Source organism: Aptenodytes patagonicus, chromosome Z (assembly GCF_965638725.1).
Source record: "Aptenodytes patagonicus chromosome Z, bAptPat1.pri.cur, whole genome shotgun sequence".
NCBI classification, from domain to species: domain Eukaryota; kingdom Metazoa; phylum Chordata; class Aves; order Sphenisciformes; family Spheniscidae; genus Aptenodytes; species Aptenodytes patagonicus.
In genome coordinates, this window is record NC_134982.1 from 2,972,158 (window position 1) to 2,993,888 (window position 21,731).

A 21,731-nucleotide genomic window follows, 5' to 3' on the forward strand; every position below is an offset into this window, starting at 1 on the left:
TCAGCAGGGAGGAGCGAGAGGAGGCTGGCCAGCGCTCAGAGATACATGGGAACGGGGGCTGAGCTGCTCCCATGAGCAAATTTCCCTTGAAATTTTTAAAAAATTAATAATTAAATAGTTAGGAATAATTTAAAAAGTGAAAAAGGCAAACTTCGGAACGGATCAATCCACAAGGCTTTTCCTGAGCATGAAACAGCCTTAAAACATCGCCGGGAGAGTCCAAGCAGCTCCAGGTCACAAAGTGACTTAAAGGCCTGGACTTATCATCACTCATTAATCTCACATCAATTGAATAAGAAGCACTGGTAAACTGGAACGGAAAAAGAATTAAAGCCATCGCATCGCTATTCACCGCTAAGATATTCCCCTAGTTTATTTGCATTCAGTAAATCCACGAAGAATTGAGGAAATGGGAAAACCTGTTTCCCTGGTGCAATTCTCAATACGAGGAAGCAGAGGCTACGACCTAACACATCAAAGCACAAACACACTTAAGTATTTTGGAAAGCTGTGATCGAAACCAATTGTTTTTGTTCAGCTTTGAAAGCAACACATTGGAATAAACTTGTTCCGTGTTTCTGTCTATACATATAAAATGCATAAGCGCTTCCGCCTATACATAAACCCCAGCGTGTTTAAAGTGGTTTCATTTAAACAAGTTTTTCTGCACTTTAATTGCGTCCCAATTCCCGGCAAATTCCCTGTGACACAAGTTAGATTAAACAAAACAAAAAAAAAGTCAATCATTTAATAAGAAAGCACCAGTTAGTTTTTGTACTTTACTGTGGAAAACGGTAAGGCTAATTACGAGGACATGAAGCTTTGTAGCTGCTTAAATGTATATTCTCCTGGTTATCACCCGCACAGCTTCCAAATTTAGCCCAGCTCTTGGTTTTGGTTGCAGTCAACATGTCTCAAGGGGTCTCGTCCGGTAAGGATCAAGCACTCGGGGAAAAAAAAAAAAAACCACAAACACCCTATAAATGCAAAACCGGTTTAAAAATAATTATTTCAATCAAGGTTTCCTGCTTTTCCATACTGCTCCTCAGCACAGGATTTCTCTGTAAAATAGCTGAATGGTTCTGCAGCTTGTTTGAAACACAAAGCCGTGCCACTCCTCTGATGAGGGCAAGCTCGTACACACACACGTGTATGGGGCAGGGGAAGGCAAGCACGTTCGCCTATTTATCGAGTGATTGCAATCACGATGGTACGTCAAGATTATTTAGTCCCAAAGTAAGCAGCACCCTAGAGAAAAGTTTTGGGGTGGTTTTTTTGAATTGAGAGAATAGTTCAGAGGGTCACTTGATAAAACTGCATGGGAGAGAGACCTTTCTCAACTCAGACTCTTCCGTCAAAGTCCTTGATATCAATTATCTTCTTTATCCAGCGTTCCCTTGCACAGTTGTTTACTGTCTTTGTTCAGTATTAACTCCCTGTAAGCGAAGATCCAGCGTGAATGACACGAAACGCTCATTTTCCGTTCCTCCTCGTGGGCACTATGAAAGGGAACATGTGCTCTCACAGATGGAAATCACTGCCTCCTGAAATAACACGCAGCTAAACACCGAGCTAAACACTCACGGGTAAGAGCGCTTTGAGCATTGGTTTCAACAGATAATTATTTCCATCAGTGCCTCTTCAAGAGAGGAGTTAAGGAGAACAACAAAAAAAAACCTGAGCGTTTTTTAACCAACAAAACAGCAAAGCAACAGGAACAAAGAGCATTTTAAAAGACAACTTTGTTTTGTCTCAACTTTTTAGATGCCTGCGTAGGTCCCCGACAGGCACAAAACCCAACTCCCCTGGGACCGCGCACGTCGCTGGCTTTCTTCGTCCAAGCAGCACGGCCGGGCTGTTCATCAGTCCTGTTCCCGCCAGGCTCCTGCAACCTTGCTTTCTCGTCGTCCGACGGCATCTTTCCCGTCCTCCAAACCGCCCCACCGCGCACAGGGCAACAGGATTCGGTTTGATTTCTGACCGTCAAGGCCAAATTTAACAGACATTTCTTCCCGCCTCTGCCCAAGACATTTACCACTTCACATCCGATTATCGCAAACATTAAGTTCCGTGTTTTGACCGGCCCGAGGAGGTAACTTTGCTCACCGAATACGTATTCATCAACCGCTTCTCCTGTTCCTTACGGCTCCCGCTATGTCCAGGGGGTAGAGAGCAACGGGTGTGAAAGCACGAACCGAGCCACGTCCTGAGGAGAACAGATGAAGACTGCGGGAAGATCACGATTCCTTTCTCGTATATCAGGTAATTAAGTCTGCGTTACCTCAGTTTTATTTCCTTGTTTTCAGAAGCTGAAATATCAGAGAAGCTGACATTTGGAAGAGCGCACGTTAGCCCTGGAAAGCTGCAAGTTAGCTATATTTTGGAGCGGTTTTACATTAAACCATCTGGCAGGACTGTCAGAAACACTTACTGATATCTAGTGCTATTGCCAATTGTATGCTGATGAAAGGTACGGGGAGCACTAGCCAAAGAGAAAAATAAGTAAACCTACAGCAGAAGAGAGTCATCTTTTGAGGCAACTCCTGGAGACCAACGTTTTGTCCCCAAAACACTTTGGAAACCCCAAAAGCTCATTCAAGAGACGAGACAGGAACTCGCTGAGCACCTGGGACACCAGGGCATTATGCTTTTCCAGCTCGCAAGTCAGCGTGAACTTTTTGAGGAAGAAAGGTGGAAGGGTACAGTAAGTGACCACAATCCACAGCTAAACTTCCTCCTGAGAAGGAAAAGAAAGAAAACGCAACGTTAGGATAGGGGGTTAAAATAACGAGCACATTTGTGAGAATCTGCCCGAGGGAAAATAGTTTAGAAAATTAAAAACTCCACAGTAACTGACTGAAAGCTGTTAACCAACATCTAATTAATCACAAACTGTGATCCCCACAACAAAACATTAAAAGGAATTACAGGCAGGGAAAAAAAACACTCACGCAGCAACCAAGCTTACCCAGACCAAAACAAGTACTAAGAACAAAATAATAAAAACCGACCACAGTGATGATACCTGAACAGAAAAAAAAAAACACAACCCTTTTGACAAAACTATCAGGACTTTGCTGTGAACAGCCATAACCAAGGTTGTGTTTTATACTGCCAGGTTTTGTTTTTTTGATATCTAGCAGAGGGCAATCTCTAGGACCCCAGCCTCAACCTAAGCATGAAAAACCCCGCTGGCAACAAGCAGCCTCTGGGCTGTGGTGAGCACAGTCATGCTGCATGCTGGCACAAGCAGTGCTCGGCCATTTTAGAAGCCCAGGTTAGTCTTTGGCTACAGTTTGCCATTACACCCGCTGCCAGAGGGCACAGTCGCTGCAAGCTCGCCTGATTTCTGTTACTCTTCCTCTACTCCAGCCTTTAAATCTGCTAGTGCAGGCTCTGTGTCTGGCCAAAAGGTCCCGCAGAGCTGCCGCAGCTGCGTTTCCCAACCCTGGTGCTACACAGGTACCACCGGACTTTCACAATCCAAAGTCCTGCTCATTTGAACAGTGAGGAATCAAACGGTTTGAGAACAGCAACTTTTAAACAATCGTGAAGAAAGGGTCTCTCATCTTTCCCTGATTATAATAATAATAATTGAAACATTAGACACCTGTCTCAGTCTCGTTTGCCATCAACAAGTTCCTTTTTAAGCCTGCCATAACTGTCCCGTATACTTAGACCTCTCCTTACAAAGCGTTCACTTGGACACGGTTCCTCGGGGTCCATTTGCGGCTCTTTTTGTTTCTTCCCCACACTTTTGAAGTTAAAGCCACGTAATCACAAAGTAAATCGCGGAGGAAGAAAAGTCAACGTGCTGTAAATGCTGAAACAGCCCCACGTCCAACAGACCAACCTCCCTCTAGGGACACCTATGCAACGGGATCTCCTCCTGGTGCAGGCTGGAGAGCTGATGAGTCAGATGATGAGAGGAGAGCGGAAGGAAACAGAAGTTAGGCTGCCGGACAGTCTGGAGCAAGTCACCTGGAAAGGTCAAAACCAAACACGAAATAAAAGGCAAGCCAGTGCAACTGCTTTATGAGGAGATTTCTTTTTATTAAATAGAAGGTTGCAAGTCCTGGATCTTGAAAGGCGTTTAAGAGTACATGAAGCTGGGTAAAACAGAAACAAAAAAACAATAAAAGGACCTGATGATCCATGGACCCAAACCTCTACACTTTATTTAATATAAAATAAGCTTTGCAAAAAACAGATGGACTCAACTGACACCTATGGAAACTGATTTTGCACATCCTCCTATGCTGTGCGTTTATCTGAACATGAAATATATTCCAATATGATGCAGAGTAGAGACCTCAGCTTGGATCTCAACATCCCAGAGCAAAAGACCAAGAACACCCCCCCAAAACCAACCACCTCCCAGACAAAAAAAACAACGGGAATCTAGGATTATATAGCACTCACCGGGATCTTTTTATTGAGAAAGTTCAAAGTTCATTCAGGGTCTTCTGCTCATTAAATTGTCATTTTAACACCGACAGGTTACAAAAGGAGGTATTTTAGATGAGATGTTAGGATAACAGCAGATACAGGCTCACGGAAGAAAAAGACCATAGCTTTTCTTATCAAAGAGTTTTGATTACTTGCAGAGTTGATATTTATCACAATAATTCTACTCTGGAACTTACTACACTCATAGGTCGTTTGAAAGCAACCTTCTGTAATAAAAACTGTGATGAGTTTGACCGGTATTTTCAAAGTGAAAGTCAACATTTTCACGTGAAAACCCCCACTGCTCTACTGTTTCAGCCTAATGGGTTGGTCCGAGGGAAAAATCTGGCTGCATGATGAAGTATGAAAACCACACGGCTATCAGAACTATTGATCATCAGTCTGGAAGCGTTTAAACTACCTCAGATCTTCCTCTTCAAGCGATGCAGGAAAGTCCAAAACATACAATTAGGATAAAAAGAAAGAGATTAAGAAAAGGAAGTCTGGAAATTCGTTTGAGGGATTAAAAAATATCTGGTTTGCATTTGTAATTTACCAAAAGACAGTAGTTCCTCTCAAGTTTTCAAAACAAAATTCAAATACTTCAAGGCCATTTGACATTGCCACTCCTAATTTAGGATAGAGGTCTGAAAAAACACTTCTTGGTCCCCACCACTGCCTTTTAGAAAATAAGGGAGCTGAACGGGAATGCCTACGCATAGAATCTCTGCAGACAACAAAATCCCTCTGCATCTCAAAATACTTCTGCCTTCCGTGTCTTGGGTAAGCAGAATATGGAAAGCTCATTAGCAGATGACGTAGCGGACAAGTCTTGAGCCACGAACTTCTCTCACTCTCTGGCAGTGGCGCAGGATATTGAGGATCCTATGGAAGCGCTTATCCACTTTCAGCTGAGTGAACTCTTTGATATCAGCCTCCACAATAAAAAATTCACCTGGAAAACAAATGACGACTTTGCTATAGAAGCGACTATGTTGTAGGATACACTTAACATTTCACAAGTAACAATACAGCCTCTTCTTAACAATTCCGCACACTGATGAAAAAAAATAGAATCAGCAGTAGGACGGCCTCACACTATCTCAGGAACTTTGTTCTGCTTTCTATATTTGTCACCAGAAAGAAGAATTACCAACCCTCCCACCAAGTTCAACTACCCTGCATCGTCCACAGGCCCCATCCAGCGAGCTCCGTCTGTTGTCAGCTGCATCTACTAACATCTCTCAAACCATCCATGCTCCTCTATCAGGGTGTGAAGTCTGTAGCAGTCCAAAACACCACCCAGGGCCAGACACGAGACGTTCCACGGATGTGCCAGAAGATGGGGATAGTAGAAAGCCAGTTGACAGCACACCTTGAAGGGCCTTGACGCCTAACAGTAAACTTCTCTTTGAGGCCTCGCCCAGAGGTGTTCTGCTCTCAGTGACATCCAAAGCACTGACCTGAGCAAAACCAAAGAGACGCTCAGGGCCTGCTTAAAGATCATAGCACAGCTTTACAGAGAAAGGCACCACGCTTCAGCCTTTCAATCATGGAACACAGTTGAGTAGCAGCGTGATTTGAATCCCAAGTAATTGCTTTGCAATGTCTGAAATAAGCTGTGGCCTGACGACGTTCTCTCAGCAGGCACTCAAGTTCTGGAATTGGCCCTTTGCAAATAAAAGGAAGGAGCCCTGCATACATCAGAGCTACGCAGCCCGCCGTTCCCTTGGCTGCCATCAGATTTGGAAAAGAAGAATTGTTCATTAACTGAGAAAATGCAAGAAAAAGACTAACCACTTGGAACGACATCCTCTCCGTGTCTCTAAGAAAATGGCACAGGAAGGTCCTGCACCAGAGCTGGCAGCCCATCCCTTCTTGTAGTTGATTTAACTACTTCTGAAAGGAAATTCTCATTATCAAGTGCTTGTAAGAAACCAAGGCCTTGACTGGAGTTAAAGCATTTAAAATGCCTGCAACAGAACCCCAAGAGAAGGTCCCCACAGGCTAATAGTAGACACGAGGAAGGAAGGAAGGAGTTGTTCTAAGCACTCCATAGCTCTATTCACTAGCTGTGATTTCATATGCAGTCTTTATGCGCTGCTCAGACAGGAGATAATTATAGCTCTAGTAAAATGCCTGTACATTTAATACTTCCTGTAACACGGCATAAGGTTTTAACCACGCATCTTCACAAAACCATAAGAATGAAAAGCAATCTGTAACCAGGAACATGCTAATTAAGGTATAAGAAAGAAACGTCCAATTACCTTTAAGGAGAGTAAGTAGAAGGAAAGAACATTATTCTGTAGTATCATGCTTCCAAGTCTCATGAGAAAGAAGTCACAAGGCTAGGGGTGTTCTAGCTTGGGAAAGAGAGGATGGCATTCTCCCTCTTCCTTTTACCCTTAAAGTAAGGCAGAGGCAGCATCATCTTAGATAAGATGGAGCATCTCTTCTTTCTATTAAATTATTGGACAGTCCTTCCAGTTTAACTGAGGAGAAAGTAGCTGATGCTAGCTGGAAAGCCAGAGCCGCCAGGAAAGCTTTTATTTATTTATTAAACAAGTACAATGTAGCTTTACACAGGCAAATCTGTGTTTTTCTGTAAACATTTCATCTTGAAATTTCATCTTATGAGTGATCTAACAGCACTCCACTCTGAAGGAGCATCCAGGGATGTGACGGCCATTAGAACGAAGGTCCCAGAGCGCTGTTCATAAGCATAGCGTTCCCCAAAATATTGCTCAGCCAGAGCTGAAGAATAACGGATCGTGTTTTCTCACAGACTGGGCCATTTTCAGAGTTGGTGAGACAGATGTCTAATAGGAAGTAGAATCTTCCAGAGACACTAACTGTCAAAAGCTGGAGGTCTTCCCCCAGATGGGAACTATTCTGGAATCTGAGCTTGCAACACTGCCGAATTCACATACAGATGGGAAGTGGAAAGTTCATTTACTAGGAAAAGAAAACACCTGCACAACTGCTTAAGATATAACTACAGTTGGATAGAGACCATTTGCAATTTCCAGTAATAAGGCAACACACCTAAATGGTGTTAGGAACCCAGGGATAATCCGCATACCGGTTTCACAGTCTGTTGTATCTGCGGGAGCATCAAAACGTCCTGAATGCGTGCAGAACACGATTTCTTCTTACATTTGCCCAGAATCCAGGGCAACAACATTCAGCATAGCAGGATCTTTTTTATGAAGAAACCAGAGCTGGAAAAAGGGTGGTGGTTTGGTTGGAAACAGTAGGTCCATACACTAAATAACTAGCTAAACTAACCGAGTCACCTTACTGGCTGGGAAGTTACCCTGATAAACCAGGCAGCATCTTTTCTCCTCTTGAAATCAGAGGAAGGGGTCAGCTGGCAAGCAGCCCAGTCTGAGAAACTGTGGGAATCCTAAGCAGAGACACTCACAGCAGAAATTTAAGCAAACAAATCAATGAATGCACAACCTCATCCTTAAAAATGCAATGGATAAAGACATTTAATCATTTTGTGCTGGCCAGATAAGAACCGCCTGACAGCCTGCCAGACCTTTTCTCTAGACTTTCTAGATGATTAGTCACAACAAACAAAAACAAAACAAGAAAACCTACCACACACACACACACTCTCTCTCAGATGCTGAAAATCCTAGTTTCCTAACTGAACTTTCTAACATAAACGAGAAAAATAAAGACTGTCCCTCAGGTACTTGAAGAAATTAAAAGCCTCAATTTTTCCAGACTTAAAAAAAAAAAAATTCTGGTAGAAGATTATCTCTGACTAGTTGTAGCTTTCTCAAGTTGCAAGAATGGCTCCTGCATTGCAGCCGGGGCTGCCACAGATCACGGTGTGGACTAAGCAGCGTTCCAGGCCGAGGAGGGCCCTTTTAGTGTTCAGCCTCTCCTCTACAGCCATGGGCTCAAGCTCCTATTGTCCCGAGGACAGTAACAGTTAAACCAAAAAGATACTGTAAGTTAAAAAGGATGCAGCAAGTATTTTGCGAAATCCCAGATTAATATGAGCCATTGTTAGACTGAAGCAGAACTTGTCTAGAAAAAACAACCCCAAACAAACTATCCGAGCCCAAATCGGAAGCCAGTCACGTCAAGTAGTCTAGCCGCATGCCTTTAGCATGCTTTTATTAAAGTTCTTTACAACACTGACTTTCATACGACATGTTTATCGCATAGGTCTCAAAATAAACCGCCAGGCATATCCATCATATCAGAATTCCTTCCCTACAGAAGAGATGCATTTAGAATCTAGAAGTTAGTGTTGTTATCACCATACCATAAATATTGAGAGTCTTGATCAGCAACAAATCCAAAGGAAGGAAGAAAAAGTCGTTGTTTGTTATAAGGGGACTCCTGAGTACCCAGTGAATGCGCAAAAAAAAAAAAGGGGGAGGAAAAAAAAAAAATCGAGAGGTGGGTGCTAAGGTGTTATCAGAAAGAGAGCTTTCTTTCTGTGAGACAGAAGAGAGTTTGCTCCATGCTTTATGTCTGAACTTGGAAACATGAGGGCATTCCAAGGCCATCGCCAAGCTCGATATGTGCAGTACACCCCTCCAGGAATAATTACGTACTTGTTCTCAAAAGGAAAGGAATGTCAAAAAGGAGATTTTAATACGAGAGATTTACTGTGCTACATATCTTTGGAAAAACTAACCTGAAAGTACAGCTTGCTTTTAAATTGAGAGGCAGACATTTCGGTGCATTTTCACTCCCTCTACGCTTTTAGGTGGAGAAAACTTCTTAAGGTTATCAGACAGCCTTGTCTCTTCCACAAAGCTGCTGCAGCACGACCGGTTACCCAGATTTCCCAACTTCAGAACAAATTTTTAATAGTTTGTGTCCATTCTAGCTTAAAAACTGAAAACGCAGTTTATGCAGTTTGGTTATCAAACTAGGAGTTTCCAGAGCTTGTAGTGATTCCAAGTTAAAACTTTGTGCACTCAAAGTTTTTGCTACAACACACCATGAAAGTGACATGTTTTCAGTGAAAACATATAAAAAGTAACCAAATCAGTTATGGGGAAAACTCTTCAGTCACAACAATAACCCTTGTTGCTACACTATAGGACTTCATCCAGAAGAGGTGACTGGATTTTACACTGACCACCCAGTTCTTCAAATAAGACATTTGTATTCCTTATGGCCTAGAATCTGATCTGGAGATGAATGTCACCTCTGTTCTCCTCCCCTGATATCAAGGGAGGACCAGAACTTTCCCCGCTCCAGACTGTCGAAGCGCTGTTTGCCCCCTGTAGTGGCCAGGAATTCTTCAGGGCCAAATCTGATTTAGACTGTGGCACCCCATGCTGGGAAGGGAGGGAAAGCCCTGCTAGGTCAACAGATTATTATTTTTTTTTTTTTCCCCTGTTCTCCATCTGAGAATAAGCGATAGCAGGTTTTCTAAAATTTTTCAGGACTGACCGTTTTAAACACTCCCACAGGTTAAACCATTCCACCAACTACCAGACTGCCTGGACGGACTATTTTCTGAGAATAAGACGCTTTAAGTTACACTATAACATGAAAAGCACGTGCTGTCATTAGTCATTCAATATCTTGTCCCGTATTTTTATACTTGTGCTGCAATATCCAAATGCTGTGAGTTTGGTACTAACAAATGAAAAAAAAAGAAAAAAAAACCTTTTGTATCCTTAGTTTCTTCTTCCAGGAACCTGTGGTAGAGATTTCTGACTGCCGCATTCATAGATCTCAAAGGCTGATGCAGGATCTTGTACTTGCCCACCACAGCCTTGTTCATATCTTGAACAACCGCATTAATCTGATTGTACGTTAAACGACCTTTCATATACCTACAAATAAAAATAAAAGTCAGTAACCAGAAAGTCACAAACGAAGTTCCGTGTTTATTTTTCTCTTTCATTAGCCGTAATTGAACATGCAATTCCTAGTCAGATGCGGTTTCTTCTGCTTTGTGTTAATGAATAAATGTAGTAGTTAATTTTGTTCGTTCCCTTGATTGTTTAATAATGTTGAAAAGCCAGAAAGATGAACCATTAGAAAGCTAAATTAAGTAGTAAAAAAAAATCCAGCACTAAAGCTGTAAGGAGCTTTTCAAAATGGAATAAAGGTTGCTTTTATAGCGTACCACTTAAACTACAAACGCAGAAAAATCAAGCAACTTTGCAGAAAACATAACATGAGCCAAAACTGAAATTAAATGTTTCTGCCTAAGAGTGCAATTTGGTTCATATTGTAATCATAAATAACCTGTGTTTGATCTTACAGCCATTCCTTTGGGTTTTTTTAAGAAATACTAGTTTTGTGTTGTTTTTCTATATTTTATTGTGCAGCCTACTGAGCTATACAAACACAGTTCTGCACTACCAACACCCGCTTCTGAACTTTCAGTTTCATAAAACCAGTACTAAAAGAATAAGATCTGTTGATAACAGCCTAGAGGTACAGGAAGCACAGAAGATAAAAAAAAGTGATGTGGAAATATTAGAACACTGGAATATTTGCAAGTAAGGCTATTCAGCATTTATAGATGTAAAGGCATGCATTCACGGAAAAGGAAACATGCTGCCAACTGAGAAGCCATTATCTAAAAATGAAATCTGAAACTCATATGACAAGCAGTAAGCTAAATACAAAACCCAAACCCCAGAAAACACTGCAGTAAAAGCCAGGGCAACCTTGCAACTGGAATTATCCTGTGATCACCATTCAGTCACTACAACAGACCAAACTTGGCTGTTTGGATTTGGTTCGGTGTCAGTTTGCAGATGTGTGGAATCAAGAACTGTTACAATTCATTTTAAGAACGAATGGGGTTCTTTAGGTCAGGACATCAGGCGGCTAAAAGCTGAAGGACAGTAAGACTGAAAAGATCGATGAACAGGAAATTCTTCCCTCATTTTAATTTGAACGGAAAAACTCAATCTTTGGAAAACATACAAAGAATTGAAAGCACAAGTAGCTAATCAATTACAAATTCAATATTCCAAACCAGAATGTGGGCAGGCATTACACAATTGCCAGCTAAAAATAAGCACTTGCTGTAGATTTTAATAATAACCAGTCCCTGCCAGGGAGACAGGTCTGCGCGGGGTGTGTAAGAACTCCTGAAATCAAAGCAATTGCTCTAATTTCAGACTGAATTGCTACTGACATATTTGTAGCCAGTTTAACTTTATTGATATTTTGATTAATCCAGATTCAAAATTGGAGGTGCAGCCATTTTTATAAAAACGCTCTACTTGGCACACATAACATCTTTTCAAATAAAAGCCGCGCTACCACCCCTGAAATGCAGTCACACTCGCCATGAACGAGTAACACAGCCTACAACCACAGAAGGGCTTTGCCTGTATACATTGCTATTTATTGCCCTATCTGCATCCCTTAGCCTATTTATAAAGTCACAGGGGAACGTGCAGAGCTATGAAGATTAAGGCCAGAGGTATAAAATACCGGTATTTAAGTTCTTGTGCTCCCACTATCGGTAGACATACAGTGAATACACTTAATAAAGCCAAAAGAACACCGCAGCTCATCCTGAAGCAGATTTGGTTGCCTAAACCTAAGAACCGAGTGCTCTTTGAGAGGACCCTCAGGCATCCGGGATGCTCAGACAGGGCCAGCAGATGGGCTGGGGTTTACAGAAAATTCAGGAGCTAAAGATCTGGCAGTGCATGCTAAAGCATCTGCAATGGCACCAGACAGTTCTGCTTAGGCAACCGAAAGACGCCATGTGCAGCTAGGCAGCTGAGCCGTTTTCTGGTTTCGCTGACTGTCCTGACGTTCAGCGACAGGAGTGGGGGCACTCGGTGGGCGTGGAGACACCTGTGTCACAGACACTTAAACATAGGCGCCTTAATCTCAAATCAAATTCTGTCAAAAGCAATTGGAATTTTTCTTCTGTGCATAGCTGTAAGGATCATAAAAACTCCAGCTGTTCCACAGTTTTCTCATGTTTCTATCCAGCCATGGCTAGCAAACCCATAAATGCTGACATTTATTTCAGTCTGTACATAGGCTAATATAAAAATACAAAGTTGAGAAGTTCCAAAATCATCCATTTAATTTAGATTTAAAATAACTTTAAAATCTGCTTCACTACATCAAAAGCGAAAACATTCAGAACTTTTTTTTTTAAAAACAAGTGACCCGATTTCTTTTTTTTAATCCACAGAAGCCCTTTTCAAAACATTTTTTTCCATAGGTATGAAAACCAAAGCACAGTGCTATGTTCTTCAAAGAAAACATCATCAGTATATCACATATATACCACTGGAAAAAGAGATAAACCTCCTAATGGCCAACCCTGCTCCCTCAAAAACGCTTAGGCTAAAAGAAACATATATTCCCCCAAGTTACCATCTTCTGAGACTTCAGAGTTATAATGACTGTGCAGATTCTAAAAATATCTTAAGGGGTAAGAATTTTAGAGACAGAATAAAGCAAGCATTTTCCTTTGCCTTGAATTCAAAGTTAACCGAGACATCTACTGTGCAATTTCCTTTTTCCTTCCTCCAAAAAGGATCTTTCTGCAACAGATTTGAAGGCTAAGATAATTTGCAAGTTTCTTACTGTGCGAGAGTATTCTATTTGATCAAGGTGCTCCATATCTGCACCTTAACACAGCATGCACCTTTGTTAAATACCTGCTGCAAAGTTCTAAAAATATCAAGTCACTGAAGACTGTATATCCCTTTTAGTGCCCTAATGATGCTGGGGAGAGATTCTCCTTCACTTTCAGCACAAAGGGGGTGAAAACCACCTAGATTTTTCAGTTACAATCTACCACAGCTGTGGTAGGAAGGGAGAGAAGAAGGAGACTCTTGGCTGATTCAAAACCCGCCATACCCAGCTGGTAAGGGATTTCGACACATATGTGATGCATATGCACAGTTGTGCTTTATTAAGTCCCTCAGACAGGCTTAGCATAGGCACAGTCCTGTACCAGCACAGCCACGCGGCTCGGGGACCAGAGCTGTGTAAAAATGCAGCAGTATTCCCCATCGCTATTGCCAGCAGGTATAAAGAGATCCTACATCAGAACCAGTGCTGACCTGGAGAACTGGGTTATGGACCTAATTCTCATTCTTCTAGGAGAATATGTTGGGTGGGAGAAAATTTGGGTCACAAACATGTGCTGCTTAGATTTGATTAAATAGCATGTGAAATTGCAAGCTTAGCAGACTCCCCCAATCTTGCATTACAATGCTGCCAGGCAACAGGAAAAAACTGGTAGATTAATAGATCTATTTAAATTCACATAAATCTTCCTCCACAGAACAAACATGCTTTGCCCATCCAAATAAAGATATTTCTATAGCCCCACGAGCACAATCTAAGATGCAACCTTTCTGTAAGCCAGCAATTAATATAAGAGTACCCAGCTGGCCTCTGTCCCCATTCTCCCCGGCCACAAACAGCAGTGGAAAACCTTCCACTTTCAAGGATAATGAAACACTTTAAGGGGTTATCAGGGAAGATCATAGCTTTAACTGGAGGGTTAAAACAACATTTGGCTGTAATGGTCTACATCTACTTCTCTTGCCTTAGCAGACATAAAGACCAAAAATTCCCATGCTCCAGCTTTACTTTTCCAAAATTTTATCAGGAGAGAAGTACCTAGGGGAGTAAATCCACCAAACACTGGAGATGACCTGCAGAACAAAAATACCAGGTGCATGCACTTTTAAGAAGTAACCAAAAAAAAGTCCTTTACTATTAGCTCAACATTCAGGCCCCTTCATTTTTTGAATTGAGCAATTTGGTGGAAGAAAATGGACATTGCTCACCTGAAAATTTTGAAAGCTATAGGAAAGATGATTTGAAAGCCTCAAGTACAACACAGACTCAAAAAAAAAAAATTCTTATTGAAACAAGTGTTGCCAGGGAACACACTGAATCTAGAGTCTAGGTAACAATTTAGCCTTAGGCATCAACAGAATTTTCTCGTTTTTGCAGAAATATTTGTCATTGTCCCCAAAATGCCATTGAAGAAAAGTTATTCCTACATGACAGATTTCAGACAAGGATGTCTATTAATCAGGTCCTGATGGTAGGGGAAAAAACCCACAGCTTTCTATTCCAGAAGTTTGCGATATTTCAGTGGGAGGTGTTTTTCTGCTTTTAACAAGTCTGATTTCTTCTCCTGTCCCAAAACAGATTGATAAGTCAAGACTTGAAGTTTTCAGAAACCAATAGTTGGCTCAAATAAAAACAGCATTTATCGTTATTTTTCCTTTAAGTGTAACCATACCTTTCATCTTATGAGATGATGGCTTTTTTTTTTTTAAATATCAGTTCTCGAAACAAGAAGTCAACCCATCTATTAGCTAATATATTTCTGTTCATACAATTAAAATGACTTTTGAGATAAGAGGTTTGGGTTTTAACTGATTAGTTCTGATCTTCCCAACATATACATACAAAAGAACCTAATGAGCTCTATTCATTTCGTTTCCAGGTTTGCCAGTATTGCATAGACTATTTGGAGCTATCATCATGATGTTTCATCCTGTGGAACATTTAAAATTTCAAAACGTCTCTGTCAGTCTCAGTTCTGCAAGAGCTCACTTTCCCAAACCTACGTTTGCCACCCAAATCAGCATGACAGGGTCTAAGAAAAGCCATGCTCACTTACGCAGGAACACTTTCAAATTCTTCTGCAGTTATTAAGGGTGCTTCTTTAATAAGTCTTGACTCTTTTGTAGGTTTCTTTGCACGTTCGAGTTCTGCAACTTTTGTTTGTTCTTCACATTTCGCAGTTAGCCCAGTGATGCTGTAAAATGAACGAATATTAAGTGTATAAATAGCAGATAAGTAGTAAGGAGAAGAGCATTATATTATCGTCTGCTTACTCACAGACCTAAGTTCCAACCCATCTGTTAGGCTGGATGAACACAATTCGTGATCTTTCCTGAAAGAAAAATAAATAAAGCGAGCCTACTCCATTTCAAATTGCATACTTTAGCTGGCTTCATTATAGCTCTTCATTTCTCTGCTAGAGAGGCTGCTAGCAGGTGAATTGGAAGCAGTCCAAATGCAGCACAGAGCAGTTAAGAATTCAATGTACCATTACATTTCACAGAACATGAGGCCTCGCTTTTTATCAGATGAACCACAGCACAGAGCTGCAGCCTAACAGGCAGATCTGAAATACTTCACAGCTCTTTGAAAGAAGTTCAAATCTTGGGAAGCCTGACTCATCCATTAATCTTCTGAAGCAAAGAAATTCAACACCATCCAGCAGGCTGGGATTTTTTTTATATTTTTTTTTTTTAGGCAAGATCCCAAAAGCCGAGGAATTTCCTGCTTTGAGCGATTATTAGAGCATTATTTTTTTTATAAATTCACCCTTCCTCCAAACCCTCAGCTTAGAGCCTCAAACGCCGAGTTATTTGCCAGCCACCCACCTAGCTAGCTGCTGTCCTACTCATCGGTAGAAGGACAGCAAAGAGGATGCATTCGGCCAAATTCACCGTCATCTGAATACAAGGATGTTACTGGGCTGCGATGCGCAACAGAAATAACTAAAGCAGTACCGAGCTGACCTGTCACAAAGAACTGATCCTCTACTTTGATCTAACCTTCCCACAAGAAGACATCTTTGTTTGATGTGGGGCCCTACAGTCAGCGAACAGCACAGCAGTGCCTCTGTTGACCTGAGGGCCGGGATTTGATGTCTCACTTGATGTGACACCCCCAAACCCAGTGTCCCATTTCCCAGGGAAGACGACTGCGGTGCGGAGGACAGCGAGTGTCACCTGCTGGACTCCCAAACTGTCTGGTCCGTGACACAGTGACAGGGGAAGCTCTGCTCCGTGCCACAATGCAGAGCCCTTCCGAAATCCAGGACACCAACAGTTAAACTAATTCAGATATAAACATCTGAAAACCAAGGTGTGGCCCTGCACAAAACTAATCCCGGCACCCTGAAGCTAGCACTAGTTGCAGGGAATGTCAGCAAAGAAGAGGGAAAGGGAAGGGTGGGGATTTTTGGTGGTTTGGAATAGAAGGGTAAACACAAGGACCGAGGGAGGTGAATTTGTGTCGTAAAACTTCACTCCTCCTGTACGCTCCAATCTCCTGCCATTGTCCTCACTGCAACAAACCTCTTACCTTTTCTAGATGATTCCCCACCCCCAGGTACTTCTGCTTTGGGTTCCTACCCACTACCTTGCCTGTACATTGCTGCAGTGAGATGGTACACGTACAGCTCACTGCTGACCTGGACCATGAAAAGAAAGAACTGAAGCTTGTATTCAAAATCTGGGTTTGGAGTAGTGAGAAACTGCTCTGTCAATAGACATCTGGAACACAAAGGGCTTAGATATATTGAACTTGCTTTTTATTTCAGTGAGATTCCTCCGGTAAATAAGAACATCAAAACGAAGAACACAGGAGAGAAACAATAGCTAAAGCCATGAATTGTTCAATTCGTCTGTGTGGGAGTTTTCATTCTTTCTGAAATCTGGAGGCCTGTAGCGCCAGCGTTCAAGTGCTCGCTCTGCTTTCTGCATTACTTATCTCGTTATATTCACTCAACAGACAATTAGTATTCAGCTCCCCAAGCATTTTGGGACACAGAGGAACAGAAATGGAGAGGGTCAACAGATGAAGGTTTGGGGAAGAGGACTGAAGGCCCATTTACACCAATACAGATGGGTTCTGACCAATTACGGTCTGTCGGACACTGACAGAACAGCGGTTATAAGCTGGCAGAGCACAATCTGTAGAAAATTATTAGAAAAACTTGCCTAGTTTCACATGTGTGGTTCTGTCTAGAAAGGGAAGGACCAGCTAAACTTGCACCACAATTAACTTCTTGATCAAAAGCAGGACAAGCCTGGAAGTGAAACTAACATCCCAAAGAATGTTTTTGATATCAGAGGTAATACAATCACTAAACAAGCCTCATTTGCATGTAAACAATTCCCAGGAGCTAACATAAACTTAAGGTAAAGGTTTTTCCTAAATTAAGAAAGTAAGTTATGAAAAGAAGGCAGAACCCCAGTGATAATTCCATTCTTTCACACACACAAAAATAAATTCTGCAACATCTAAGTCGAAAAGGAAATTGAAAAGGAACAAGACATCTCTAGACACATTTTGGGAGGCTGTTTCCTAAACTGAGGGTTCCTGTCTGAAGGGTAGCATTCAGAAAAAGTCTTCTGTACAAGTCATCTCTTTACCAGATAAGACTAGTCCAAATTTCAATACAAGCAGTACAGACACAGGTGAGAATATTGCTACACGCTACCTAAAATTACAGTTTGTTTTTCTCTTCTGTAACCTTGTTTCCACATCCTTAACCTTTTACTTTGCTGGAATACGCCTGTAATGTTTTCAGCCTGAAGCTTGTCTGGCATTAGGAGCAAGACCAGGTAAAGCCGATAGATTCAGGGCACATATTGGAAGCGCTGAATTCAAATAGACTGATGCATTGCCTTCTGACAAGCTACAAGGGTGGAAACAAGTTCTGGAATCTCCAGATGTTAGAATCTAGAAGAGACCCTCATCCGGCGTACACTAACATCACTCAAAAATAAAAAGCAATTCCAACAGGCCAAAGAAAGAGCTGACCACTCTGAGAAACACAATCAGAGTTATAATGCCTTAGAAGCCTTTTGAATAATAGCTGTTGTTCCACATTCTTGTGTCTCATCCTCTCACTTGAGCTACTTTATTCTGAACAGTTTCTTAGTACAGCCCTCTCAAAGGCAGGTGGATGTCATTGCTAGCTAAAACAAATGCCAGGCTGCTGCAGGGAAAGGAGAATAAAAATACCACAACCATAATCCAAATCCCCACAGAAAGATGATTGAATTAGAGGATTTTTTTTTTTAATGATATTTGGAATGGCAGTGTTGAATTTCAGTTCTAGTAACCCAGCATTTGGATCACTAACCCACCCTTCAATCCTTAGGCACTGCAGCTATCAAATCAGTGTTTGCCATTCTAAAGCAAGGAATGTTCAGATTTATTGAAGAACTAGTTTTCTACTATAACGTCACACCTGCCACTGGAAGCTTCCATCTGAACAACTTGGTATTTTACAGGTTATACCTGAAGGATTTGTTAGGGTGCTAGCACAAGCCTGGTAGTGATCAATCAAGAGCAAACTCCAGAATCAATACTTATAACAACCCTAGCTCCCAAAAGTTCACAGTTAATATACGGTAGAAGGAGTAGAGCTGTACAGTGCTGTAGCTGTACACTGCCCGGAGCAGCCCGATACCTCCATGCTCACGTACCACCTACCAGCTCTGAGTTGGTTTAGGCAGATGGGGAGGAATGTTTTCACGGAGGTGCTGCGCTTCATTTTGATCTCTCTCGGCAGACTTCTGGAGCTCCTGAAATTAATGTTAGACTTCATCAGAAATCCGAAACTTAACGTCAAGCAAGTAAAATTAGTTTACTATTAGGGCGATGCTAAAATTTTTTTTAACCTGAGGCGTCCTTTGCTCTCTCCCCATCATCTTACCTCTTTACCTCCTAATTTCCCCAAAAGCAACTAGCAAAGCTCAGAAAAACAAAGCTAAGAGTAAGAAAACATAAGCTTGTCTGTCCTTGCCCTCGAAGCATCAGAGAAATTTGAGTGGGCAAGAAGTAAACCTTTAACAATATATCCTAGCAGGTCTGGGCAGGGGAACAGCGATGGCAATGAAGAGATACTACAGGAAACTCATCTACATTCCCCAAACAACACTTTCACACACATGAAGGCACTGCAAGCACACACTAAAACAGATAAATATCCTAATTAAATCATTTTCATGGCTATTGCAAGGATGTAAAAATAGAACTGCTCTTTAGATCACAGTATCTATTATGATAAAGACATGCTTTCAATGTATTAAACCTTGAAAAATAAGATTTTTATGTTCGCTATGCTGGAGAGCTGCTTAATAAACCATCAGTAAGCCTGTTCTGAGTCCCAGTTCCACTTATAAGCAGCCTCATGCATCCTAACATATCACTTAGGATCTAGAAAAGAACAACTATGCACTTATCAAAGACTCCTTTGAATCTTTCAGTATTTTATGAACAGGAAAAGAAAGATTACTTTTAGCAAATTTTTCAGTTTTTCTTGCTGTTGAACTTCCGTTTCCATTTTATTCAGGAGATCATGCAAGAGAACCATCTCATGTCCTATTTTACAGAGCATAGATTTGAGGGATGGTTCTTGACCTGTCAAAGAGAGAACGTTAAGCCAAAAAGCCAAAACACCTCCAACACAAAACCAAAAATCCCATTTTCCTCCCCTCCACAAGCAGTGATTATCTACTAACTCCGTGCTCCCCAACCACCATATCTTCCCAGGAGAAGCAGCAGTATTCACTGGTCAAACAGTCAACCTCCTTCTCCATACAGGCAACAGAGTTCAAAGCTGCTGCAGGAATAAAGGCCCCTCTCCAGCACGATGCTGGAAAACGCTAAGCTATACCCACTGCAGGTTGCAGGTGGAGGACACAGCTTTTAAACACAGCCTGGCTTTCACAACTGCTTGGCTGCAGCACCCTGCTCTCCTTCATGATCTCCCTCTGTTTAGGGGAGCTAGAAAGCTACTGCCCTCTTTGGAAAAGGTTATAGTTCCTCTTCAAACAGGAGGTTAGCCTAGATGACCCTCCCAGCCAACATTTCAATGATCCCGTGTAACGTCCATTTGTGCCTAGCAAAGGATAAGGGATGAACCTAAAACTTGCAAATCAACTTCAGCACCTCGGTTTAAATAAGTTTGTTACCCACTGCATGTTTACATCACAGCCAGGCACTCCTGGAATGCTAGAACAAGACACCTGTATAAACCTCCATCTGTGCCTTTGCACATTTTTGTAATTAGGCTTAACATACTCCCCAAGATATTTTTTTCTTCTCCCATCTGGAGCTTTCCCCATCAAGTATATAGAATATAGGGTGCATTAACCACCAGTCTCCCAAGTCCCTCAGAGGAGCATACTTTCACTTAGCTCACTTTCTCTGCTTGGCACCTGGTTCCCTGATAATGCTCCCGTTTTGCCATCCTTGCTCACTTTTTTTGTTGTTCTCTATGTTTTTCTTGATTTCCACTTCATGTTACATTCCTTGCCTAATTAGAGCATTCCCGTTTCCTGCAAGGAGGTGCAAACCAAAACCCTCTCTCAATTTCTTTTACCTATGTTTCTTAATTGAAGAGTCTTTTTAATTGTTGAAATCTTTGTGTTGATGTGAAAGCATAAATCTTCCAGGTCTGAAGACGCCATATTCCTCTATTATCATACTGAGGGGAAATAAAAAAGAATGTAGTAATTTAAGAAAGACCTAAGTTGCAAACACTAAGCACACAAGCAGAATTTTAAAAAGGACCCTGGTGCATCAACGAAGCAAAGGGGACTTAAATGAATCAGTAAGTGTAGTAACTACCTCTTATTTTACTAAATTGAAAACAGGAGAGAAAGTACAAAGCGACTGGCATAAGACAAGACAAAGCAATTTCCCTGAACTCTGGAGGCAAATGCAGTGTAATATCAGTACGATTCCTCGTGAAACTGGGTAAGTCTTTATTATATTAACATGTTCACTACTAAGGGAGTTGGAAATTTACTGCAATAAACAAGAAATATCTGGTTTATATAAAGAACTGCTATAAGGCGCTCTCAGGGAGCTTGGAGCAGATGATTAATATTTAAAGAGATGTTTTTTGTTTTTTTTTTTTTTTTTAAAAGACCAGTAACTAAACAAAACAAAATGTGCACTTGCTTGCTAGCAGTGTATGGAGGCACAAAAAGTAGCATTGTATATCGGTTACTCTTGCGTAAGTACACTTATTAACTCCATTACGGAAAATAACTGATAAAAAAGCGTTGCCGAACTGCACCTTCCCCAATCGCAGTGCAACAAACCTCCGCCGGAGCCTATTGTCTGACAGCCCTTGTGTTCACAGCGCTCACGCGGCTCCCTCTGGTGGTTACCTCGCACCTGGAAACGAACCTTTTCTTTTGCTTTTAGTTGTAACGCACCGCGAGCTAGCACGCTTGCTAAATTAGTCGTTAGAGACCGGCCGACTTCCACACCTTCCACACCTCAGGAGAAACCGTTACAACCCGCGGCACCCCCCCGCCCTCCGTTTTGCCTCGCGTCCCGACCCAACGCGGGTATCTCCTCCCCCGCGGCGCCCCGCTCTCACCGCCGCCAACGACCGGAGCCAGCTCGCCCGGGAGGGTGAGGAGGGAGGCGGCTCCCCGCGGGAGGGCCCCGGCGTCTCTCGGCGGCAGCGCCGGTTCAAACCCGCCGCGCTCGGCCGGCCGTTGAAG

The 21,731-nt window shown here is 42.0% G+C and overlaps 1 protein-coding gene across 1 annotated transcript; it reads right to left on the reverse strand.

Annotated features, from left to right (window-relative positions):
• Positions 1 to 4,820: 4,820 nt before the first annotated feature.
• LOC143172689 (SKA complex subunit 1-like) lies at positions 4,821 to 21,656 on the reverse strand. The gene is made up of 7 exons (XM_076362366.1): positions 21,605 to 21,656; positions 20,594 to 20,698; positions 19,505 to 19,629; positions 18,700 to 18,791; positions 15,080 to 15,217; positions 10,102 to 10,271; positions 4,821 to 5,404 (listed from the first exon to the last, which is right to left on the reverse strand). Exons 2-7 carry the CDS (start codon positions 20,679 to 20,681, stop codon positions 5,256 to 5,258), a joined length of 762 nt encoding a protein of 253 aa, XP_076218481.1. The 5' UTR covers positions 20,682 to 20,698; positions 21,605 to 21,656; the 3' UTR covers positions 4,821 to 5,255.
• Positions 21,657 to 21,731: the final 75 nt, after the last annotated feature.

Bases quoted from the DNA above. Each gene is read 5' to 3' on its own strand.
- LOC143172689 (XM_076362366.1), bottom strand. From the start codon at position 20,681: ATGGCGTCTTCAGACCTGGAAGATTTATGCTTTCACATCAACACAAAG. The intron at 18,792-19,504 runs GTAATCTTTCTT...CATTAATTTCAG, and splicing joins AACTGAAAAATTTGCTAAAA to GAGCTCCAGAAGTCTGCCGA. The intron at 10,272-15,079 runs GTAAGTGAGCAT...TTTTATTTGTAG, and splicing joins GAATTTGAAAGTGTTCCTGC to GTATATGAAAGGTCGTTTAA.